We start from the raw sequence: 26,297 nt of genomic DNA, 5'->3' as shown, positions 1-26,297 counted from the left end.
GTCTTAACCACTGCCAGGAAAGTCCCTCATGTATTGTTAAGAAGGCATTTAAAATTAACACCATCATTCAGGTTTGAGTATAATTATTAGTTGAAAATAATCTTCACAGTATTAAGTCTTAAGAGAAAGGATGTTACTTCCAGAAAAAAAAAATGTTAATTTTTAACATGAGTTTATAAGAATCAGGAGCAACAGTGAATGTGAAATGTGAAAGGCTATTTCCTGCTTGCTTAACTTAATGTTTTAAAATAAATATTGATCTCTTTAGAAACTGTGGGCAGAAATCAAGTTGTGGCATAAGAAGGACTCCCCTCCTCATCACCCAATTGTGCTTTTATTAATTAATAAATTAGGAAATAGAAACGTGGTTTAGGTGTAAGTCTAAATCGGTATTTTTCAAAGAGGTCATAAAGAGATTAAAATGGTCTTACAAGATTTTGTGAAATTATTTTATCCCCACTTTATTAAATTGTTCTAGGACATATAGTTGTGAATATATATATGTAGTCTATAAGTATTTATTAGTAGGAATATGAGGGAGAAAAATTGTCTTCCTTTGATAATGTTTCAGAATGACTTACATGAATGGTAGCAGAAAACTGAACTTTGATGTAACAGAAGGAAAAAACCACCAGAAACATGAAATTTTTAATATTAAAAAGTCTCAGTCACTGGAAAATTTCAGTTAGTAAATTTAGCAGTTATACACATAAGGCTAAATGCATTCTCATAAAATATTAAGTACATTAATAAAAATGTTGAAAGTTCTGACACTGCTTCTTGATCTGTACTCCTTTCCTTTGAGGTATAACCACTATCATCAGTTGGCGGTCTTTCTGACATTCCCATAACCTTTCATTTAAAAAATTTTATTGGCTTTTGAGGTCCTGTTACTTAGTTCCCATTTTTTGTAATTTTGCAAATTTTTCTTTAGGTATTAATCAAGAAGAGCTATGACCGTACCAGACGTCAGCGTCGTAGGAACTGGAAACTAAAAGAGCTTGCAAGAGATAGAGAAAACACAGATACAGATGATGAAAGGTCGCACTTTGTTTATACTTTTTACATTGTCTCAAAGGAAATCCTTTTGATAAATCTTTATGGTTTTTATATCATCAAGAAATAGTTACCACACGGTTGCTTCTTGCACTCAATATTAATTTTGTTTACTTATCAATATGTTGTTTGGATCACGATGAGCAGATATAATGACCTTTACCACAGATCTAGTTATTTTTTCCTGATTTGTGACCTGACGATTACAATGTTGTTATAGATGATTCATTTGAAAATATAATGAGTTCTTTTGGGTCCAGAGTATAATCCACAAGGTATAATAATAACCTTGTGGCTATCACAGAGAGCAAATGAGTACTTATGACTTAGTGTAAAAGAAAACAGCTCTTTGATACCAAATATGCTGATTTTCAATTTAAGGAGAAATGAAGGTGCTGTGTTCTAGAAAAATTTATTGTGTGATTGGAAGAGTGGCCTTAATGATGACATTAATAATATTGGTATCTACGAAAATGAAAAGTTTAAATAAAGTGTCTTGAAATGTGAGTGGGAGACAGCAGTATTTATAAAATATAGTCTCATAGTGTAATTTAAAATAAGTACGTATGTATAAATATATAATATTAAATAGATATTGTAAGTACATATTTGACTGTTTCATCTATAGTCTTAAAAATGTTTGTATTTCAACTTGGCTATACATTTTTTGAGGGAGAGGGTAAAGTATGAAGGGGTCTTCTCATTGTCTTATATTTAATGTCCTCTTATATTCAAGTGGGGCTTCCCTGATAGTTTAGTTGGTAAAGATTCTGCATGCAATGCAGAAGACCCTGGTTGATTCCTGGGTCAGGAAGATCTGCTGGAGAAGGGACAGGCTACCCACTCCAGTATTCTTGGGCTTCCCTTCTGAGTTAGCTGGTAAAGAATCTGCCTGCAATGTGGGAGACCTGGGTTCGATCCCTAGGTTGGGAAGATCACCTGCGGAAGAGAATGGCTACCCACTCCAGGATTCTGGCCTGGAGAATTTCATGGCCTGTATAGTGATTTGGGTCATAAAGAGTCAGACATGACTGAGCTACTTTCACTTATATTCAAGTGTGTATTGTTTCTTATTAATCAGGTAATTTTGAAGGAAAATATTTTTCAAAAACTTGTCAGTGTTTATTTAAGATCCATATTTGACCTTCAGTTATTATTTTTAAAGATTTTAATACTTGGAACACACCTTGTAATAATGAAAATGAAGAAGACATTAACTTCATACTTTTTGGTAAAGGAGAGATACTTAAATGTTTCTTTATCCTTCTGTAGGCAATACCAAGATTTCCTTGAAGATCTTGAAGAAGATGAAGCAATTAGAAAAAATGTGAACATTTATAGAGGTTGGTGAATAAGGATTATTTAAGTTGTATCTTCTGTAAATAAATAATTACTGCACTATGAGTATCTTGATATCTTAAACTTCGATTCCATAAACCACTTTTATTGTATGTTCTAAAACTACTCTATAAACATTTACCCATCTTCCCCCTAAAAAAAAATCCCAAACTTTCACAACAGTAAAATACTGCTTACTTTGCTACATTTATATAATTTGCATCCTAGCATGATCCCTCAATTTGCTGTCCCCTATACAAATGGGTAGTTATTCATACATTTATGCAAGTTCAGTCATTCAGTGCATATTTAAATGCCTGCTCTGGATGTGATATAAGTGCTACAGATATAATATGGTTAAATAGTAGTAATGATGGGGAGGACAGGTATTTACATATTTCTATGTTTGTATTTATTTGAAGTTCTCTTTATATTTTGTTTTAGATTCAACCATTCCTGTGGAAAGTGACACAGATGATGAAGGAGCACCTCGAATTAGTCTGGCTGAGATGCTTGAAGACCTTCACATTTCTCAAGATGCTACTGGTGGTGAAGGTGAATCGATGATGACATGAGATCATGTTGTATATGGTTTCCACATCTGTAGGGTCAGGATGTTGGGCAAAATACTTTTACTGTCTGTTCTGTCTATGCCTTCACGTTGAGAGAAGAGAAATTTAGTTTTAAACCTGAATAAATGCAACTGTTTCAGTTGCTCACTTGAAGAACTGAAAAGTTGATGGCTTTGAAGGTTTAGATAAAAAATTACAGAGAATGGAATTATTACTGAAATTTAGGCCATTTACAAATAGGTTTATTGGCTTGCTTTTTTTATGAGACATTAGTATTTTCATATATTGTATAGCCCTGGGTTTAAAAGCTTGCAAGTTGTGATTCCTTGGAGGTTATCTAAACCTTCAAGCACTAAACATGCTTTTACATTCTTTTTATATTGATTGCTTTAGTGGAAGAGCATATGAAAAGTCATTTTTAGGATCAACTTGTAGGGCACTTTAATCTACTTTAGATCATTTTTATATCCTTGGGATAGGAAAATTAGGGGTTCAGTTTATAACTGGACATTCAGTAGAAAAGTTACCTTTTTTTATTTATAGTATCTACATCTTCAAAAGCTGTTAAGGTGGGGATAATCTTATTTTTTGTTGCAGAAGAAGATATATTTAAAATATTTACAAATTATACAGCAAACAGAGTATTGAAAGGTTAAATAATAATTTATTCCTGAATTGTTTTGGTCTGTGCCAGCAGCTTAGTGTTGTAGCTGCTTATGTTATAAAAATGTCTTCCTGTCTCTACAAGGGTTTTGCTTTTAAAATTTTGGTTTACAAATTGAGAAGGAATTCTGTCTTTATAAGTTTGTTTCATTGAACACATCACCATCAAAAAGAATGTTAGAATCCAGCATATGGATGATGAAATAATATGTGCTCTTCTTGCTTTATAAAACCATGAATCAGATTTAAATAGGAAATACCTTTCATATCCTTGAAGGGAAAGCATTGGTTTGGTTTTTAAAGTGTTCTGAAAATGAAGTTTTAAGATCCTATTTCTATAAGCAAGACAACTGAGCATGCCAGAACTAAGAGCCAACTCATAAATTCTATATATATATCACTAAATAAGGAAATTGAGTAAGTGCTGAATGAAACACTTTCCTATTTAAGATTTGACTCCTTAATCCTGAAGTTATGAATAAAGCTATGTTCTTTCTAAAGTGACTTCTTTTCTGTCTGTATATTTAAAATTTTTACCTGTGGTCTGTCTTTATCTCTTCCTGTGTCAAGACTTTAAAAAGCATGAAAATAAAAACAATCTCGCCCTTTTTTGTGTCCTTGAAGTGATTATGTTTGTGTCATATTTAAGTTTCTTGCAGTTTTCTTAGATAGAATTAGTGTTTTGTTACTTGTTTTGATGTTGTCTTTATGAGGAATGAAATCTGTTGGTTAAAAGAAAGCTGTGACAAGATGAGGGAATATAGCTAAAAGCAAAGCTGTTAGCCAAGATTGTGTACACAGTTGTACTGCCTTGCTAAATCTGCCATTTTAGAGGATAGTTCCCAGGCTTATGGATCCCAAAATACTATTGTTGATGTCCCAGAGTTGATACGATTTGAGAAGTGCTGGTATTAATCAGAACCACAGAAACCTGATTTATAACCCAGTTTATAAATATGAATAATTTCTAAGTCAATATGATTATTTTCTTATAGCCAGATCTCCACGTCAAGCCACTATTTTATAGGCAAAAGGCCCTTGATGAACAGGGAAGCAGTCCAGGGGAGAGGGTTGCTTCAGTAGTTAAGATGCTTAACAGCATCAAGCTAGTTCCTTGCCACAGTAGAACCCAGAATTCCAGGCTTTGTGCTGGGACACTGTTCTCTGGTCAGTTTTGGAGTAAGTACTAAGAGCATTTCCATGACTCACATTTAATTTTGTTAAATGTGTTCATGGTGATTCTTACCTTTAGATAACTTGATCTGTTATTTTTAGCGTGAAGGATGTTTATTTTAAAAAATAATTGAATTTTGACATAATTTCAGACAAAAGTTGCAGAATAGTAAAAAGAATTCCTGGAAACCCTTCACTCATATTTGCCAAATGTAAACACAACCTTATTTTTTTTCTTTGTCTTTTAAAATATTTTTTTTTTTCCTGAGCCATTTATTAGTACTGCCCTAAATACTTGTTTTTTTTTTCTCTCCAAAGCAAGGAATTTTCTTACATAATCACAGTGCAATGATCAAAATCAGAGAATTAACATTGACACAATATTGTTATGTAATCAGTGGACCACACTGAAATTTTGTCATTTATCCCATCTATAATAAACTCCTTATCTAAGATTGTGTTGTGTGGAGTTCTCTTACTGGACTTCTTTGATCTGAGCCCGTTCCTGAGTTTTTTTAAAGGTGTAATTGGCATTTTTGAGGAGTCCAAACCAGTTGTTTTTGTAGAATGGCCTCAGTTTAGCCTGGTCTGATATTTCCTCACAATGATGTTAAGCCCTTTTAGCAGGATTACCCCAGAAGTAGTGGTAAATTCTCAGTGCATTGCCTCAGGAAATGTATGGTGTTGATTAGTCCAGGTGTTTTCAGACCTTGGGTTATTTTAAGTTGGTTTTCTGTTTGAAGGGATTAAAAAACTTGATCCTTTGCAGTTGTTATTTTAACTTGATTTTTCTTTTTAAATTCATTAATTTTTAAATGGTGAAGCATATGCTTTGATTTACATTATTTGAATTTTAACATGTAGAGATCCTTATAATTGCCACTACAATTTAAAAAATCCTGTCATCCTCCCCAGCTCCCCTGAATTCCCTTTGCTACCCTACCCCTTTGTTTTCAAACCATTCACCTATCCTTCACCCCTGCCAACTTCCAGTCTGTTTTTTAACCTTAGGGTTTGCTTTTTCCAAAATATGTAATATGAGATCATACAGTATGTAGCCACTTAAGTCTGCTTCTTTTCAAATAGCATGTGCAGTTGAGATTTGTCTAAGGTGTGGTATATATCAAGAGTTTGTTATTTTTATTTTGAATACTGTTAACATTGGTTGTACCACAGTTTATCCATTCCCCTATTGAGACACATTTGAATTTCCAGGTTTTGATGATTAGGAGTAAAGCTCTTGTGAACATTTTTGCATAGGTTTTCATTTTACTGGGATAAATAACTAGGGATCTGATTATTGGATCTTTATAGTATTGTGTATTTAACTGTTTTCCAGTTGATTTGTGCCTTTTTGAAAGTTTCCAACCAGGCTTCCCTGGTGGTTCAGAAGTAAAGAGTTCCATCTGCACTGCAGAAGGTGCAGGAGCTGTGGGTTCGATCCCTGGGTTGGGAAGATCCTCTGGCAAAGGGAATAGCAGCCACTCCAGTGTTCTTGCCTGGAGAGTCCCCGTGGACAGAGGAACCTGGTGGGCTATAGTCCTGGGGTCACACGACTGAAGGGACTTGAGCACTCACGCATGCTTTCCCACCAGCAGTGTGTCAGCATCTCAGTTACTGTGTATTCTCATTACCACTTGATGTCATTTTTTTTTTTTTAACCATTTTTATAGATAGTAGATGGTGTGCTTTGTGGCTTTTTTTAATTTACATTTTCCTAATGGAGTCGCAGAGTTGCATATGACTGAGCAGGCACACATAGACACACAAGATGGCTTATTATGTTGAGCATCTTTTCATATGCTTACTTGATATATGTATATCTTCAACTGATAAAATTGCTGTTCAAAACCTTTGCCTACTTTTAAAGATCAGATTATTTATTTTCTTTTTGTTAATTTTTTCTATTGATGCTCACGTTCTGTAGTTGGCTAGTGGGTGTGCCATCAGTCTGGCTCCTTTGTCCTTTTCACATGTTCTCCTCTATATATTTAATTTTATTCATGGAGGCTGATAATGGAACTCTTTGAGCAAGTTTTGGGTTTCCCTTATTCAGGGCCTTTGTGCAGTCTGCTTTTGGCTTGTTTTCATGATAGGGACAAATTTTCCTAAAAATAGACCAATTTACTTAAAAATAGGCCAGCCTCAGTTGAGTCATCCTAGGAATTAAGGAATCAGGAAATGGTGTCATAAAAAGCACAGATGTAGGCTGTTCATTCTCGGTTTATCAGTTCTGTCACATGTTAAACTAACTTGAGCAGTAAGGTGGTGAGCCTTGATGAAAGCAAGAAATCAGTCTCACTCTCTCTACCTAAAAGTAGTTTAAGGAGAATAATCAGTTTGATACATTTTGAAAGAGCTGCCTTATTGCCTTGGAAAGAGGCATGTTGGAGGATTCCTTCTGGTAAAACAAGATCTATAATATTTCAAACTTAATAGAAGTAGTTTTGATAGTCACTGTGTTTCTGTATCAATTCTGCTTGTACAGATGGTCACTGATTTATGGTGGTTCAGTTTAGGATTGTTCAACTTTATGATGGTGTGAAAATGATGTGTATTCAGTAGAAACTGTACTTCGAATTTTGGTCTTTTCTGGGCCTGCTGCTGGCTGCTGCTGCTAAGTCGCTTCAGTCATGTCTGACTCTGCGACCCCATAGACGGCAGCCCACCAGGCTCCTCTGTCCATGGGATTCTCCAGGCAAGAACACTGGAGTGGGTTGCCATTTCCTCCTTAAGTGCACGAAAGTGAAAAGTCAAAGTGAAGTCGCTCAGTCATGTCCGACTCCTAACGACCCCATGGACTGCGGCCTACCAGGCTCCTCCGTCCATGGGATTTTCCAGGTAAGAATACTGGAGTGGGGTGCCATTGCCTTCTCCATTTCTGGGGCTAGAAATATGCAATACAATACTCTTGTGCTGTTGATCAGTGGCATCGAGCGTAGCTCCAAGTCAGCAATGAGGGTAAACAATAAACTTACGGTCATTCTGTATCCATACAACCGTTCTATTTTTCCCTTCAATATAGTGTTCCATTGTAAATCAACTAACTATACTTCACTTTTAAAAAATTTTGTAAAAAAATATTTGGGGAAAAGTTACAGTGATTTATATAGCATTTACATTGTATTGTGCTTCACTGGTGGCTCAGATGGTAAAGAGTCTGCCTGTAATGCCTGAGACCGGGTTTGATCCCTGGATCAGGAAGATCTGGAGAAGGAAATGGCAACCCACTCCAGTGTTCTTGCCTGGAAAGTCTGTGGAAGGAGAAGCCCGGTGGGCCATAGTTCATGGGGTGGCAAAGAGTTGGACACGACTGGGCGACCAACACTTTCACTTTACATTGTATTAAGGATTTTAAATAAATCTAGAAATGATTTGAAGTGTACACCATGGTGTGTGCAGTGTGTAAATATTATGCCCTTTATCCTTGTAGTTTGGAGCCTCTGGGGTGTCCTGGAACTAATCCTTTGCAGATTCTCAGGGACATCTGTACTAGGTCAGTTATTTATTTAGACCAACATGGACTCATGAGTACTTACTTTATATTGAGGTTATTAGCTAATACTACTGTACTTTGCTGTTTGAGTTGTTCTAGCTTCAGCTATTTGTAGCTCTTTTGGTTGGTCTTCCTTTGACACAATCCCATTGGGCTTGTATATGTGTTTTTTTCCCTTTTCCTCTCCTTTCTCCTCCTCCCCTCTCTCTACTTCCCCTTTCCCCATTCCTTGTCTCCCTTGCCCTTCACATTCCCCTTCTCTGCCACCATAATTATGGTACTACAGACTCATTTTGTATAAATCTGCTTTAGAATCAGCCATTTTGCCAAGAAATTCTGGTTTCATTTATTGGAGAATGGTTTTAAAAGCCAGTATCTAGGCACAAGTTATGCTTGTTGCTGCTACTGCTGCTGCTAAGTCGCTTCAGTCGTGTCCGACTCTGTGCGACCCATAGACGGTAGCCCACCAAAGCCCTGATGCTGAATTTAGTGGGATCCCGACTGCTTACAGGGACCACACTTCCGTACACGTGCAGCTCTTGACTATGGACACACCCCCAACCAATTCGAAACGGAATGTCTCCTCTGAACACTTCTGTAATCTCAGGAGGCCAATCAAAATGTCCTGATCTGGGTCTTTGTACGATAAGAAGGTTTCCCAGCCTCCATTTGCAACATAATCTCTTCTCACCAATTCAACCTGGTATGGCCAGACTTTGTGATGAATTTCTTGGATTCCAACCTCTCTGGTTCTCACATCATGACACTGTATTCCAAGGTCTTTCATTCTTGCAAATGCCAGCTCTCTCAAGTTTCCGTGCTCCACTCCTGAGCTGACTAACGGCATTGGAATATCTCTCTGCATGTGGTACACTCGAGTCCACGGGGGAATGAGGGCCAGGATCCGGGCCACCAATTTGATCAGATCGCTGGGGGAATAACTCTTGTATCTTCCTGACTTCCAGAGCTCATAGAGCCCTGTCCCACGAATCACCAGGGTAGGGTAGAGTTTCAAACCGTCAGGATGGAAAGCTGGGTTCTTGAAAAACTCTGTAAACTGTTCAGTGTCTCTCTCCAGCCCCACGTTCAGCAGATCAGGCATCATGTGAGCCACCACTTTGAAGCCAGAATCTTTGGCCAGGTGGAAGGACTCGCACACTGCCTTCACAGTGTGGCCCCGGTTGGTATCTCTGGCCACATCCTCATAGACACTCTGCACCCCAATCTCTAGCCTTATGCAGCCGTAGGTCAACATGTCACTGAGATGCCACTTCATGCAGTAATCTGGTCTGGTCTCAATAGTAATTCCTATGCACTTTGTGAGGCTTCTCTCAGAGTACTTGACGGCCTCATAAATATTGTTGGAGGTATGTCCTGATAAGGCATCATGTAAATCTTGAATAAAATAATCTCTGTATTCTTCTGGATGGGCCATAAATGTTCCACCCATCACGATAAATTCCACTTTATCCACCCTGTGACCAAGTTGTTTTAACTGTTCTATCTGGTTTCTAGTCTGCAGGTAAGGGTCATACCTCGTATGGATAGCTCACGTGGAGGTTGGCTTATATTCATTGTAAGACTGGGTGGAATATTCAAAATCTGAATCAGGTCCGCCAGGGCAGTACACACATGTATTTCCTGTAAAACTGATGTGTGGACATCTGTGGGGTTTGCACATGACAGCCACAACAGCAGTCCCACTGGCAGTTCTGATGGGTTTCGCCTTGAGCTTGGGGACCAAGACCTTCCAATACTGAGGCAGGACCACAGCGATGATGTCCACCAGGCGGGGCTGCGCCAAGAGCCCATATTTGGCAGCTGTCCTGGTCTTCACCTTATTTAGATCAATGTCTTTTCCCTGTTCGTGAGCTTCAATTAGTTGTTTAATAACATCTCCTATGGTCAGCATCATTAGCTGAGCAGGGCTGAGATCGCCTTTGTGCTTCTGCCTCATCTCTCCGCTGTCATAGCAGTCGCCACCCCAGAAAATGTAGATATCTACTCCTCGTTACTGTTTTTATATGTACTTGTCTCTCTAACTAGACTTTTCTAATTAGCATTTATTTAAGGCAACGCAAGTGCAGTGCATAGTCTTCAGGTAGTTAATAGTATGATTTGATTGAAGTCAGTATTTTAAAAAATGGGCATAGTTTTAAGTAATTACTTATGAGTTTGTCCATGAAATAAGAAATCAAGCAAATGTACATGGTGTTAGAGAGGCAGTAAATGGGATTTGTAGGGAGAGTTATTTATGTTGGTCAAGACTTCATTTTACTTAAAACCTATCTAATTCTAAGCTTGATAAATTTTATTTGAGTAGTACTGATTATAATTAGTGAACTACAGTATCATCATTAGTGACCTAGTAGCATCACAAACTGATAAGTGCAACACACAGTAAATAGTTTTCTTCCTTCAGGGTACTTTATATAATAGCACAAATGGTATTTGTAAATGGTTATGTGGACAGAGAAGTACAGATGACCTACTCAGACAAGGTAGCCTTTAATAAAAAGGATAAACTATTGGGCTGTATTCAGGAAGTATTAAGTATGTCTGATAGTTCTTTGTTTATGCATTTAGATCAGAAATAATGTTGAAGCGCAGGCTGCTTGACAGAGGCTGAAATATATCCATGTTCATCTGGAATCTAGAGTGTCCGCATAAGTGAATGCTGTAGAAGTCTCTGGAGAGTGTTATGAGACAGATTCCTGGGATGGTGACACTATGAATAGCCTGGGATGTGGAATTCTGTGTTTCAGAGAGGATCTTAAAAATATCTGTGTTCTGATTGTACAGTTCTGTTTTGGCATTTTGCCTTTTTTTTTTAAATTGGAGAATAGTTACAGTGTTGTGTTACTGTCAGTTATATGGCAAAGCGAATCAATTATACATATAAACTCTTTTTAGATTCTTTTCCCATATAGGCCATTACAGAGTACTGAGTGGAGTTCCCCGTGCTATCCAGTAGGTCTTTTAGTTCCCTGTTTTGTGTATAGTAATGTGTATATGTCAGTTCCAGTCTCCCAGTTCATCCCTCCCCCTCTACCCCCACCTTTCTGCCTGGTAACCATACATTTGTTTTCTTCGTCTGTGACTGTATTTCTGTAACATTTTGCCTTTCATTTTGTAAGAATACATAGATTCTGATCCTCAGCAAATTTGTATATTGCAAAAGTTTGTTTGGGGTTGTTTCCCTAGTCCCTTACTCTTTGCCTTCCCTAGTCACGTTGGCCTTTTTTCTCTTTTCATAGGAAATGGTCTGATACTCATAGTAAGGGATGGATAAATAGTTATGGAGTAAAGTGTTAGTGCTGGGAGTATTTTCATTTTTGTTAGGGACCAAAGGCTTAAGCAAAGACACAGTCAGATGGAGGAAACATTTTGGGAGATAGCAAGTCTTCTGAGTGTGGTAGATTGAATTATTGGTTACAATTCTTAATCCCTCTGTAGGTAATAAATAGCGTTCTGTTTCCCCAGTTCTCATGGTGATGGAGTGTATTTCTTTGCTCCTTAACTTTGGACTTGGCTGTGTGCCTTGCTTTGGCAGTGAGGTGTTAGTGGATATGGTAAGAAGATTAAAATGCCTTTGCTTATTTGCACTTGTGTTCCTGTCTTTCTATTTTCACCACAAAGAGAAATGCCCTTGATAGTCTCTGCCTCCTCAACTGGGCTCAGAATGGAACATCTGAAGCAGGGTCACGCTAAATAACTGTGTTTTTTTTTTTTCAAGTATGTGAGCACTTTTTATTTTCTAGGCAGCATACTAGCCTCAATGTACAGTGCTAAATATAACAGACATGGGTCTTGCACTCAGGGAAGTCACATCCTAGTGGGGTTGACAGATAAAGTTGTTCAGTTGGTAAGTCATGTCCGACTCTTTGCAACCCCATGGACTGCAGCACACCAGGCTTCCCTGTCCTCCACAATCTCCTGGAGTTTGCTAAAACTCTTGTCCATTAAGTCAGTGATGCTACCCAACCCTTTCATTCTCTTTTGCCCCCTTCTCCTCCTGCCTTCAATCTTTCCCAGCATCAGGGTTTTTCCCAGTGAGTTGGGTCTTCAAATCAGGTGGCCAGAATATTGGAGCTTCAGCTTCAGCTTCAGTCCTTTCAATGAACATTTAGGTTCGACTTCCTTCAGGATTGATTGGTTTGATCTTGTTGTCTAAGGAACTCTCAAGAGTCTTCTCCAGCACCACAGTTTGAAAGCATGAATTCTTTGGTTCTCAGGCTTCTCTTTTTTAAAAAATTTATTTATTTTAATTAGAGGATAGTTATTTTACAATATTGTGTTGGTTTTTGCCATACATCAACATGAATTGGCCACAGGTATATATTCTTTTTGATCAAATTCTCATATCTGTACATGACTACTGGAAAAACCATAGCTTTGACTAGACGGACCTTTGTTGGCAAACTAATGTCTCTGCTTTTTAACATGCTGTCTAGGTTGGTCATAGCTTTTGTTTCAAGGAGTAAGCGTCTTTTAATTTCATGGCAGCAGTCACCATCTGCAGTGATTTTGGAGCCCAAGAAAATAAAGCCTGTCACTGTTTCCATTCTTTCCCCATTGATTTGCGTGAAGTGATGGGACTGGACACCATGATCTTAGTTTTTTGAATGCTGAGTTTTAAGCTAGCTTTTCCAGTCTTTCATCCTCATCAAGAGGCTTTTTAGTTATGCTTTGCTTTCTGCCATTAGATTGGTATCATCTGCCTAAATGGGGTTGTTGATATTTCTCCTGGCAATCTTGATTCCAGCTTGTGATTCATCCAGCCTGGCATTTCACATGATGTACTCTATAAGTAAGGTGACAATATACAGCCTTGATGTACTCCTTTTCCAGTTTTGAACTAGTCCACTGTTCCTTGTCTGGTTCTAACTGTTGCTTCTTGACCTGCAAACAGGTTTCTCGCGAGGTCAGTAAGGTTGTCTAGTGTTCCATTTCTCTAAGAATTTCCCACAGTTTGTTGTGATTAACACAGTCAGAGGCTTTAGCATTGTCAATGAAGCAGTAGTAGATATTTCTCTGGAATTCCCTTGCTGTTTTCTGTGATCCAGCAGATGTTGGCAATTTGATCTCTGGTTCCTCTGCCTTTTCTAAATGCATCTTGTACATCTGGAATTTCTCAATTCATGTACTATTAAATCCTAGCTTGAAGGATTTTGAGCATTTCTTTGCTAACATGCGAAATGAGTGCAATTGTACAGTAGTTTGAACCTTATTTACATTGTGCTTCTTTGGGATTGGAATGAAAACTGACGTTTTCCAGTCCCGTGGCCACAGCTGAGTTTTCCAAATTTGTTGACATACTTAGTGCAGCACCTTAACAGAATCATCTTTTAGTATTTGAAATAAAGTGAAAGAAAGTGAAGTCGCTCAGTCTTGTCCGACTCTTTGCAACCCCATGGACTAACTTCCAGGCTCCTCCATCCATGGGATTCTCCAGGCAAGAGTACTGGAGTGGGTTGCCATTTCCTTCTCCTAAATAACTGTTAATGCCAAGTATGAGAATAAATGATTATTGTTAAGCCATTGAGTTTTGGAGTGGTTTCTTATGTGGTATTATTGGCAATAGCTAACTGACAGTCTCATCTTTAAAATTCATTTCATTAAGTAGTTGTTAATGGACAGTACTTTTTCTGATGTAGAAACAGGCAGTCTCCCTTCCCCCCTCTCATCACATAGGGTTACAGTTAAGATGATGGGGGTATACTCCTGTAGATTCCCTTAAAGCAGCCTGAGTTTTACTGCTACTTTCACTGTTGTGAGCAGATATAAAAATTTTATTGGGTTCATTCCCATGCATTCTCCTGCCTTTTTTTTAGGCTTTACTGGTTTAAATAATGGTGTCTTGAGCAGATGGGGGAGGAGGCCAAGAAGACCTAGCTCTGGTTGTCCCAACTCATGCTTCAAGCTAGCAACTTCATTTTTATTTAGATAGTTGATTTTCATGTAAGATTTTTTTAGGGAAAAACAGGTATTTTTTACAAAATTAAAAATTGTTGTTTGTAAACAAACTTGTACATTCATACCGTGGGATATTCATCAATAAAAGGGAATGAACTGTTTGATATACACAACTTGGATGGATCTCAAGGGAATTATGCTGAGTGAAAAGAGTCAATCTCAAAAGTTTATAAATTGTGTCATTCCATTTATATAACATTCTTGAAACAACACATTTATATAGAGAATGGCTTAGTGATTGTCAGCATTTAGTGATGGGGGTGTGTGTGGAGGTTGGGTGTGGCTATACTGAGATTGCACATGGGAGCTATGATGATGGAAGAGTTCCGTAGTTTGATTGTGGTGATCACATGGAAACTACGTAGGTGATAAAATAGCACAGACAGGTGTGCACACACACATATACATACACATATGTCTGTTAAACTGGTAAAATCTGAATAAGCGCTATGGATTGTCTCAGTGTCAGTCTCCTTATTTTGGTCCTGTACTATAGTTACGTAAGATGTTAGTTACCATGGTGGGAGGATAAATGAAGAATGCACAGGACCTCGCTGTGTATGTGTGTGTGTATATTATATGTTTTCTACTTCCTGTAAGTAGATTATTATTTCAGAATTAAAATTTGAGAGTTAAAAGCATTGCCATGTATACAAGCTAATAGTGAAAGTGAAGTGAAAGTGTGGGTTGCTCAGTCATGTCCAACTCTTTGTGACCCCGTGGACTGTAGCCCGCCAATCTCCTCTGTCCATGGTATTTTCCAGGCAAGAATATTGGAGTGGGTTGCCAGTCCTTTCTCCAGGATATCTTCCTGACCCAGGGATTGAACTTGGGTCTCCTGCATTGCAGGCAGATTCTTTACTGTCTGAGTCATTAGGTAGAGCTAATATTAGAGGAAAAGAAATGATTCTTTCTTTAATAGTAAATCGTGTGTGTGTGTGTGTGTATGCTCATACACTCAGTTGTGTCTGACTCTTTGTGACCCCGTGGGCTGTAGTCCACCAGGCTTCTCTGTCCATGGAATTTTCCAGGCAGGAATACTGGAGCAGGTTTCCATTTCCTCCTCCAGGGTAATGTGTTTCTTGCGTCTCCTGCATTGCAGGTAGATTCTTTACCACTGAGCCACCAATAGTAAATCATCATAATAAATAAATCAGGTGATTTATTTGAAAGAAATTTAAGTGAATATTGACACATTTATTAGGCAATTTATTCATTTTTTGATAATTGACATATTCTTTAGAGAAAAATGTGATGGAAGAGAGGGTGCTTGTATGTATGTATGTGTGTTTATTTAGTTCCATCTAGTGGAATTATTGGAGTCCACAAAAGGACCCTTTGTTATTGCTGTCATTAGCAAAAGGGAAGAGGAGGATTTTAGGTGAGGGAAAAGAGAGGATCTTCATTTTGAGGTTGTTATTAGGCAGAAGGCAACTAATGAGGACTAGCAATTTTCAGTTTTGGCAATCCAAGGAGACCTTTGTGTTAAATTAAAAGCAGTTTTCTTTCCATTAAGAATGTTCAGATCTATTAATATAAATGTTCACAATACCATGCTCCTTTGCTGTCAGATATTATTATGGAAAGGTTAGCATCAGACATGTAGCATGACTTACGGAACCATATTTACCCCCAAGCATATGAATGAATCTATCAAGAAGGAAGGGAAGTTGGTCCTATCCTTTATTATATAACTTTTATTATAATTTCCTTTTTCTAAAGTATGAGGATACAAAATAAATGTTTATTTTAAAGGCCCACAGGTGGTACTCAGCTGTCTTTACCATACAGTCGCATTTTTTTTTCATATGACATCATGTGGAAATACAGTTTTTAGTCTACTTGTATGTGTGTGAAAGGAAGTATAGAATATAGTTAAGTGCATAGACATAAGAGATGTCCTGAGTTCACATCCCAGCTGTGATCCTCAGGCAGGTACTTTCCTTCTCTGTCTCAATCTCCTTATCTGTAAAATGGGAATTCAGTTTGTTTAAAATTGTGTCCAATGATTATGAAGATAATATTACAGAAGTGTAGTATTTTTGAGATGGTCTGTACACTATACTGACATAAAGGAGTTGGAAGTGCAAAAAGGAAGACAAGGGGCCTGGAGCAGGAAAAAGGAAGATGAAGGTCAGAAGTGTATCAGAAGAGATCAGAAGTGGTGTTGCCTTTGAGTTGACCTGCTATTGTACTCCTGAAGACACCAGGGTCTGCTGAAGTGGTGTCGCTTAACTAAAGGCTGATGATTCTGCACTGGCTGCTCATCTGGAGTCTATTTCCATAGCAGCAAGTGTCCACCAGCAACTGTCACACACTGGAAGCCAGGGCCTTTCTGCTTCTTCAGGTTCCTCTGTTCCCTTCAGTGCCTAACAGGAAGCCACCCAGCAGGAGACCTTAGAAATATATCAATAGTTTGATGTTTCCCAGCCCCAGATGTTCAGAGTAGCATAAAGAAGGGTAGGGGTGAAAAATAACAGGTAACTAATCTGTGCAACGGAGAAGGCAATGGCACCCACTCCAGTACTCCTGCCTGGAAAATCCCATGGATGGAGGAGCCTGGTGGGCTGCAGTCCATGGGGTCGCTAAGAGTCGGACACGACTGAGCGTCTTCACTTTCACTTTTCACTTTCATGCATTGGAGAAGGAAATGGCAACCCACTCCACTATTCTTGCCTGGAGAATCCCAGGGACGGGGGAGCCTGTTGGGCTGCCGTCTATGGGGTCGCACAGAGTCAGACACGACTGAAGTGACTTAGCAGCAGCAGCAGCAATCTGTGCAAAGACTGTGCACATATCTTCTATAATTAGTAACTGTGTCTGGGAAGAACTTGGGGGCTTGGGCATAGCACTGGATGGATGTAGTCATTTTACTCCTTGTCTTTGGAGTGTTGTTTTTAATGCATTTAGATCCACAGAATTAAGTTGATTTTACTCATTTCAGTAGCATGTTGATCTTGGTTCATGTAATTTATTATGCCCATTCCTTTTTCTCATCACTTAGACCATGTGTATCTACTTCCCATAAATTCTTTAAAGATAAGAATGGCATTGAAACATGTGAAACGTCATGTGTGAAACGTAATGTATGAAACGAGATGCCAGTCCAGGTTCAATGCACGATGCTGGATGCTTGGGGCTGGTGCACTGGGACGACCCAGAGGGATGGTGTGGGGAGGGAGGAGGGAGGAGGGTTCAGGATGGGGAACACATGTATACTAATTAAATAATTTTCTATTAAAGAAAAAAAAAAAAAGATAAGTAATGTTATTGATGGGTTAAATTTCAATAAGTGTGCTGATAATATGATTCTTTATTACTTTTTTTATACTTAGTAGGTTTCTGAAGTGAATCCATGTTGCTGTAAAATAAATTTTGTTCACTTTTTTTTTCCCATGGTATTCTACCATACTCATTAATCACCCTTTCTCTTCTCATCTGTTTTCCCATTGATGGGCATTTAAGTTGCCTGCAGTTATTTTGCATACAGTGCTGCAATGAACAGCCTCATCCCTGTTATAGTGATCTTTTGGTAATTCCTGGGGTATATATCCAGTGTGGCAGGCAGCCTCTAAAATGGCTCCCAGTGATCCCTGCCTCCTAATATTCATGCCTTGTGTAATCTCCTCCCCTTCAATGTGGGCTGGTCCTAGCGGTTCTCTTCTAGTGAATAAAATCTGGCAATTGTGATGAGATGCCACATGCAAGATGAAATTTTTAAAGATCTGACTCTTGTCTTATCTGCCATTTCTCATCCTCTCTTCTTTGGGGGAAGCATGGAGAGGTCTGTACAGCAGGGACCTTAAGTCTCTGACCAGCAACCAACTTGGCTCTGAGGCCTGGCAACAGGTTTGTAAGTGAGCTTGAAGACAGATGTTTCCCCCAGTTACCCTTGCAGTAACTGTGGCCCCAGCTGACTCTCATATTTATGAACTGCTTTGAATCATCCTTGCCCTGTGTGCTTTCTCTAGTTGCAGGGTCTGCTCTTTAGCTGCAGTGTTCAGGCTTCTCAGTGCAATGGCTTCTCCTGTTGCAGAGCACAGGTCCTTGGGTGTACGGGTTTTAGCAGTTGCTGCATGTGGGCTCAGTGGTTGTAGCTCCCAGGCTGTCAAGTACGCTCAGTAGTTGTGCACGGGCTTAGTTGCTCCACAGCATGTGGGATCTTTCTGGACCAGGGTTCAAACCTGTGTCTTGCATTGGCAGGTGGATTCCCCTAGCCACTGGGGAAGCCCAAGTGCAACCTTTTGAGAGACTCAGCTAAACCACGTCTGATTCCTGACCCACAGAAACTTTGAGATAATAAATATTTGTCCCTTTAAGCGTTTAAATCTTGGGTAGTTTATTGTATAGTAATAAGTAGCTAATATAACCAGGAATGTGACTGTTGGGTTGTGGGGTGTATGCATACTTAGTACTGCCCTCATATCAACAATACCTGAGGGCTTTTGTTTCCTCACACTTTTCACTAGCACTTGCTAGTATCAGACTTTTCTAAATAATTTTTTGCCAGCCCAATAGGTGTAAAGCGATCTCTCATTTTAATTATATTTATTTGATAAAATGCAGAATATCCATTAATATCCCTTTTTGGTCAGTGCTTATTAATATTCTTTGCCCATTATTTGATTTTCTGTCTTGTGTTGATTTGATGAAATGTCTTGTAGTCCTTACTGTTTTCAGAAATTACAAATATCTTCACTCCTTATATTAAGCTGTTAAATTTGCACATAATATCCTTCATTAAACAGAAGTATTTAACTTTGATGTAGTTATAACCGTAAATTCTTTCTCCTTAAAGCTGTGCTGCTCTGGATCCTGTTCAGGCAGGACCACTGAAATCTATAATTTGTACTTAGTCACTCGGTCATGTCCAACTCTTTGTTACCCCATGGACTGTAGCCTGCCAAGCTCTTCTGTCCATGGGGATTCTCCAGGCAAGAATACTGGAGTGGGTTGTCATGCCCTCCTCCAGGGGATCTTTCCAACCCAGGGATCAAATCCAGGTCTCCTGCATTGCAGGTGGATTCTTTACCGTCTGAACCACCAGGAAATCTCAAGAATACTGGAATGAATAGCCTGTCTTTTCTCCAGGAGAACTTCCCAACCCAGGAATTGAACCAGGGTCTCCTGCATTGCAAGTGGATTCTTTATCAGCTGAACTACCTGGGAAACCCATCTATAATTTGGATTTTCTCACTAAAGAATTGAAGTGGGTTTAAAGATACGGATAAACACTGTGCTTTCTTCTTGCCCCTTTCATTTGAATTTGCTTTGCAACACTACTGCAAATACATATTTTATGTATGTGATAACTTAACCCATTTAAAGTTAGCTCAACCTCTCAGTTGTGTCCAACTCCTTGCAATCTCATGGACTGCAGCACACCAGGCTTCCTGGTCTTTTCACCAACTCCTGGAGCTTGCTCAGGCTCATGTCCTTTGAGTCGGTGATGCCCTCCAACATCTCATCTTCTGTCATCCCCTTCTCCTCCTGTCTTCAATGTCTCCCAGCATCAGGGTCTTTTCCAATGAGTCAGTTCTTTGCACCAGGTGGCCAAAGTATTGGAGCTTCAGCTTCACCATCAGTCCTTCCAATGAACACCCAGGACTGATCTCCTTTAGAATGGACTGGTTGGATCTCCTTGCAGTCCAAGGGACTCTCAAGAGTCTTCTCCAACACCACAGTTCAAAAGCATATATTCTTTAGCGCTCAGCTTTCCTTATGGTCCATCTCTCACATCCATACATGACTATTGGAAAAGCCATATCTTTGACTAGGCAGACATTTGTCGACAAAGTAACGTCCGTGCTTTTTAATGTGCTGACTAGGTTGGTCATAGCTTTTCTTCCAAGAAGCAACCCATTTACAAATCTGGACAAAGATGAAATGTGGCCAGGTTGCAAGTCACTCTGAGTTAGGTTAATAGGTGAATCTCATAGGAGTGAATTAATGCATTGGTCCTCAAGTTACAGAAACTATGAGATAAAGTATGTTGCAAAATAATAAAATACATATAAACTTTTTTTTTTTTAAGTTAATGGAGAAAGCCTCAAACTCTTTTAGTAATTTTAAGCTGTAGTTTAAAAATGTCCACCAGGTGGCACTAGTGCATGATAAGTACTTATGAAAATCAGAAGCATTATTCTCACACTTAAGGTTAAAATCTATTGAAATAAGAATGTATTGACAGCGTAACTAAGGAGATAATTTTGGCTCCTTATTAGTCTTCAGGAAACCCTTTCCAAGGCTTCAGGTTGGGTGAGGTGTCTTTCTTTGTAATTATTTACTAGAGTCTATTTCCTTCATTTGGGGCTTCCCCGGTGGCTCAGGTGGTAAAGAGTCTGCCTGCAATGTGGGAGACTTGGGTTTGATCCCTGGGTCAGGAAGATCCCCTGCAGAAAGAAATGGCAACCCACGCCAATATTCCTGCCTAGAAAATCACATGGATGGAAGAGCCTGGTGGGCTACAGTCGATGGGTCACAAAGAGGCGGACATGATTGAGCAACTAACATTTCCTTCTTTGATGTTGAGATTGGGACATTTTAGCCTCAGTAGGCCATGAATAGTGGAGATTTTATTTATTTTTCTAGTAATCACTAGGTTATGAGTTAAAGCTAGGTTTGGGAGAAGTGAAACCTAAAATGTAGGCTTTCTAATTTAAACATATCTTTCAATGCATATAAAGCCTGCTTGTTTGGGAAAAGAATGGAAATATATATATTTAATTGTTTACTTTTATATATTGACAGTGAAAAACTAGCCAAGATTACCCACCTCATTCACTAGACTTCACTGGACTGATATACAAATCCCATGTTCTTTTGGGAAGTAGGCATAGAAAAATTTATAGACCTTGAAAAAATAAGTATAGTACATCCAAGGACCATAGAAGTAATTTCCAAGCAACAACCTGTACTCCAAGTATAAAATTTTCATACCATTTGTCCTTAATGGTACTGATGACTTAGGCTCTGTGTCTAGGTCTGAGTATTCTACAACAGTTTTAATGAGCTCCCTTCCTCTTGTCCTTTTGGAGATATGTTATATTTTCTGTATTACTGATAAATTGAGAGGCCCGGCCACGCATCAGGCCTTCCATTCCTGGAAAACATATCTTCAGAGCTTTCTTACTGTTGTTCTCTTGTGGCAGGTATTCAGCATGCTTTTACTATTGAGTTCAATTTTTAAAAGTGATGAATACCATTATTTCCCAAAGTGTGATTAGTGATTTAATAGTCTTTCCAGAAGGGGCTTTGGGAAGTGTTCTGTGATTTAGCAGACTTTTTTTCTCAGCACTGCCCATGTAAACTTGTTAAAGACTCTGAAGGCCTATAGCCATGATTCTCAAAGGAATGGTACTGCTCCCTAGGAGACATTTTATAAATTATAAATTTGTGGGAATGTTGTCACACCAGTTAGCCCAGAGGTCTTGGATAGCCTGCAACACACAGTCTGTTCTGTAAAAGCAAGAGTTGTCCTTTGCTACCTGGGACTTATTTTTATTCTTGTGGCTTTAAAATCTGTTTATAATTAAGTTCACGACCTAACTCTGTTTTACAGATAAACACAAAGTAGTTGTGATTTTGTAATCCTAGACACTGAGTATCTTAGGAATACAATGACCATGTAAGTTAAGGGAAGATTGTATTTTGTTTTGTTTGGAGCTCAGGATTGTTTACTGTTTCAGAAAAGGACATTGAAAGCAAACAACACTGGTTGTATTTGAGTCTGATATAGCACAACTCCGTAGCCTGTGTTTGTACCTGTTATATTCACCATGATTTTCCATATTGAGGCAAGTTTCTGACTATCTATGTCTTTTGGTTTAGTCATTCCCAAGATTTATATATTAAAATATATATTATGTTATTGTTGGTCTTTTGGGAAATTATGTTTTGTATGAATTTTGTTTTCAGAATGGTAAAGGAGGTATTACAAAGATACATGTTTACAACAAGGGAATACTGGATCTGAAAGGGTTGGGAACCACTATCCTAAATTCTCTAGAAGTCTGGAGAATTTTCTTAACCCTGCATTTGGTAAATTAACTTTGATAGTTAATTTTAATAAAAATTAACTTTTACTTTTTGTAACATCTGCTAACTTTAGGGAAGGCTATACTAATGCTGGGCTTCCCTGGTGGCTCAGATGGTAAAGTGTCTGCCTGCAGTGCTGGAGACCTGGGTTCAGTCCCTGGGTCTGAAAGATACCCTGCAGAAGGAAATGGCAACCTACTCCAGTACTTTTGCCTGGAAAATTCCATGGATGGAGGAACCTGGTAGGCTGCACTCCATGGGATTGCAGAGTTGGACACAACTGAGCAACTTCACTGCTTCACTGATACTCACTCTATACCAGCTATTATTATTGAAACTTTTTATAGTATTTTATACTTCTCAAGATGCCTTCGCATGCCTTATTTCAACTAATTTTCACAACATCTTAATGAGGTACATAGCATAGGCATTCTCATTCTGTATGAAACAGAAGGGCGAATTCCGGTGACTGATCACAGGTCACTCAGAGCCAGGATGAGAGCCCTGATTCCCAGATCTGATTCACTGATTGCCCTTTCTGCTGTATCTTATAGCTCTGGAAGTTTGCTGACTCTGGCACAGACTTCTCTCCATTCCTTTGTGCTTCTGTAACCAGGGAGTAAGTAGGCAGGGAGAGGTTGAGCCCTGTGACAAAGCAGTGCTGGGCCAGGTGGAGCATTCCCCCAGTAAGGGGCTGACTAGTCTGGAAGGCACCAGTTTTGCATTTCCTGATTCCTACCTGTTGCTTGGCTTTCAAGTTCATCACCTTTTTTTGTATCTCTCGATCAAAAGGGTGATCAAGGGGAGGAAAAGTAAATGAAATGACAGCTCACTGGTTAAAATTACCTGGTGGAATGTGTTTTACCATTACCTTTTGTTCTTCCTGAGGCTTGTGTTTGGTATTTGCATAACCAATGCTAGTTGAGATCGCAAGCCTATATAGGATGTCTTTATTCTTGAGAGGAAATAGTAATAGCGCACAGTGTGTGTGTGCTATTTACAAGTCAGGCATCATTCTAAATGCCTTATGTACATTAATTCATGTAATCCTTTCACATACTTTATGAGGTAGGTAATATTGTTATCTTTATTCAGATGAGGAAAGTGAGGCAAAAAAGGGTTCAATCACATATTCAAAATAGTAAGTGATGGAGAAGGGACAGTATTTTGTCTCAAGTGGCAGAACTGAGATTTGAACCTGGGGAGTCTGGCTTCAGAAAAAGCTTATGGATTACCAAAGAGGAACAAGCTAGGGTATACTCTAACCTCAGAACATGACAGGAGGAATCTTGTGGTTTTCTTTTAGAATGAATATTGCAAGAACATTTTTGAAGACAATTGACTGAAGAAAAATGTACAACCTAAAATTGCAATGTGTGTTTTATTTGGGGACCTTACTGAGGACTATAGCCTAGGAGACAGCTTCTCAGATAGCTCTGAGGAACAGTTCTGAAGAGGTAAGGAAAGAGCCAGGATGTACAGTATAGGAGTTTTTGCCAGGAGAAAACAAACAAAACATGTAGTCAAACATCAAAAGAGATTACAGCCAATCACAATAGCAGATACCTCAAGTTAATGGTTTTTGTGCTTTCCTATGTGTGGGAAGGTGCAAGAGTCTGGGCTCATTGAAGTTATTCCTTATATATGCATCTTATCTAGGGCCTGTATCCTGTTTTTCTCCATCCTGATTTCCTCAGCAGATACCATTGGGGGCGGCTGCTATGGCTGATGGCTTGTTGGCAGGCACTATTTGTTTGCTGGAATGGCAGGCAACATTTTTTGCCTGCAACTCACAAGCAAGTTTGAGTTTTGTTTTGAAATCTAAGAATGTCATGGTGTAAGAAGTTTCGGAAGGGATTTCCTACCTTTCAATCTCTCCATTCAGATGTCATAGTCTCTTAAATTCTATCCATAAATATCAAGCCATTGAGTTTTCTTTAACTATTAGGAAGATATTCTTAAAAAACTGACATATTAAACTACTTGATGCTATGCAATGCTAAGTCATTTCAGTCGTGTCCGACTCTGTGTGACCCCATAGGCAGCAGCCCACCGGGCTTCCCCGTTCCTGGGATTCTCCAGGCAAGAACACTGGAGTGGGTTGCCATTTCCTTCTCCAATGCATGAAAGTGAAAAGTGAAAGTGAAGTCGCTCAGTCGTGTCTGACTCGTAGCGACCCCATGGACTGCAGCCTACCAGGCTCCTCCGTCCATGGGATTTTCCAGGCAAGACTACTGGAGTGGGGTGCCATTGCCTTCTCTGAAACTACTTGATAGGCAGGTATAACTCACTTAGGAGTTTTGAGCAAAACTCCGAAGAGGTGAGGCTAGAGCCTCCTGGGCAGCTAACTTTCTTCTTCCTTTATTTTGTTCCTTCCCTATTTCCTTCTTCTGTCCTTTGGCTTTGTTTGTAGCTGCAATCTGAGTAATATCAGCAGCAAATATCAACAAAAATACATTTAAAAAGAAAAGCAAGACATTTTTACTTGATGCTTGCTGCCAAGTGCATTAAACTATTTTGCTGGACTTTCTGTATGTTCCTCTGTGATTTTGGTGTAAATTTATTCCCCATCCAACATGTGGGCTAATGCTTCTTTTCAAGCTTGTGCTAATTAATAGTAGAGACCAGAGCTGGAACTCTGACAAGGCAAATCTACAAGTGGAACACTAGATGGGGAAGCAGACATGTATTCTGTCTTGAGGTGGCCGTGAGCATGTGGGTGACCAGAGGTGAGGTGTAGTGAGACCAGGTTGTGAGAGACTGGGGACCAGTAGGCATCTACCAAGGGAGTGCCTGTTTGCTCAGGGTTGGGCCCTGGGCATTTTCCACATAATGGCAAATAGGTTAAAGACTTCACTGGTATCCTTCCTGATTGCTGAATTCAGATTTTAAAATAAGGGAATGTGTGGAGATCTCAGTTGTGATAAATTGTTCCTCAGCACTCCTTAGCATCGTGTCTTATCTACCCTCAACATAGTTATCTAAATTGTGACTTTAGACATGTAAAAGCCTGATATAAAGCTAGTCTGTTTTATATTCCTCTTATTACATGCAAAAGGGAACATGCATCATAAAAGAAAGATGAAGATGATTTTGTTTCAACGCTACTATGAAACCTTTTCATAAAGTATGTAATAGGTATTTAAGAACTTATGTGCTTTGATTGCTGAACAGTCAGGTACAGGAATTCGTCAGAGCAACTCAGATAGAAAGCATCTGACAGATGAACTCTGGAAATGGCTAAATAAGTGGGTCACAGTGGTTTTCCTGGTGGCCATCCTTGGCCAGGATTAGGAAACCACAGGACTGGGAGTCAGCCTTCTTGGGCTTGACTCCTGTTTTGCTGTGAATTCACGGGAGGTGAAGATAACATAACCTCTCTATTAGTGTGTTATCTGCCTATTTCATCAGAGTTTATGAACACCATATATAACAATGATTGGGAAAGTGTGTTGAAAAGTGGAACTTCTGTACTGTTATTGTCATTACTCATTAATCCTAGTTCATAATGCACATAATTTAAATGAGGTTCATTTTTCCTTAGCAAATGGATGTTTTCTCTGTTATAATATTCTATTGGTAATACTTATCAATAATTAACAAAAACATCAAAGAGTCAGACACGACTGAGTGAACTGAATTAAAACATCAGGCATACAATAAGTAGCAGTACTGCAGCTGGAGCTCTGATGACGCTTCTGGGAAGTATATGAATATCCTGATTCGTGGCCTGGGTTGCTTCCTTAGGGTCTTTATGTCACCTGCATTCAATGTGGCTTGGGATCTCATTTCCTCTAACTTTGTGTAGCTAGTTTCTTGCTCAGTGAAGTTTCTATTTTGTCTTCTAAATAATCAAGAGAGGCAACCTGCTGACTTTAATACATCTCCATATCATCTTTACTGATCATGGACTTTTTCTTCCCACATGGACTTCAGTATCTGGGCCTCAGCCTGTATTCTATAGATTGTATAGGTGACTGCAGGTA

General features: G+C 38.9%; 1 protein-coding gene and 1 pseudogene across 1 annotated transcript in view; one reads left to right on the top strand and one right to left on the bottom strand.

Annotated features, from left to right (window-relative positions):
* Positions 1-4,239, top strand: part of NMD3 (NMD3 ribosome export adaptor) — a 36,660-nt gene extending 32,421 nt beyond the window's left edge. The window contains exons 14-16 of the mRNA XM_027542193.1: positions 935-1,041; positions 2,329-2,399; positions 2,839-4,239. Coding sequence (XP_027397994.1) covers positions 935-1,041; positions 2,329-2,399; positions 2,839-2,969 — 309 coding nt within the window. The 3' untranslated portion in view covers positions 2,970-4,239. The remainder of the gene's footprint in view (positions 1-934; positions 1,042-2,328; positions 2,400-2,838) is intronic.
* Positions 4,240-6,854: 2,615 nt separating this feature from the next.
* On the bottom strand, positions 6,855-10,397 carry LOC113898020 (annotated as a pseudogene).
* Positions 10,398-26,297: the final 15,900 nt, after the last annotated feature.

The sequence above is a fragment of the Bos indicus x Bos taurus genome, chromosome 1 (assembly GCF_003369695.1).
Source record: "Bos indicus x Bos taurus breed Angus x Brahman F1 hybrid chromosome 1, Bos_hybrid_MaternalHap_v2.0, whole genome shotgun sequence".
Lineage (NCBI taxonomy): Eukaryota > Metazoa > Chordata > Mammalia > Artiodactyla > Bovidae > Bos > Bos indicus x Bos taurus.
This window is presented reverse-complemented; position numbering and strand designations above follow the sequence as displayed.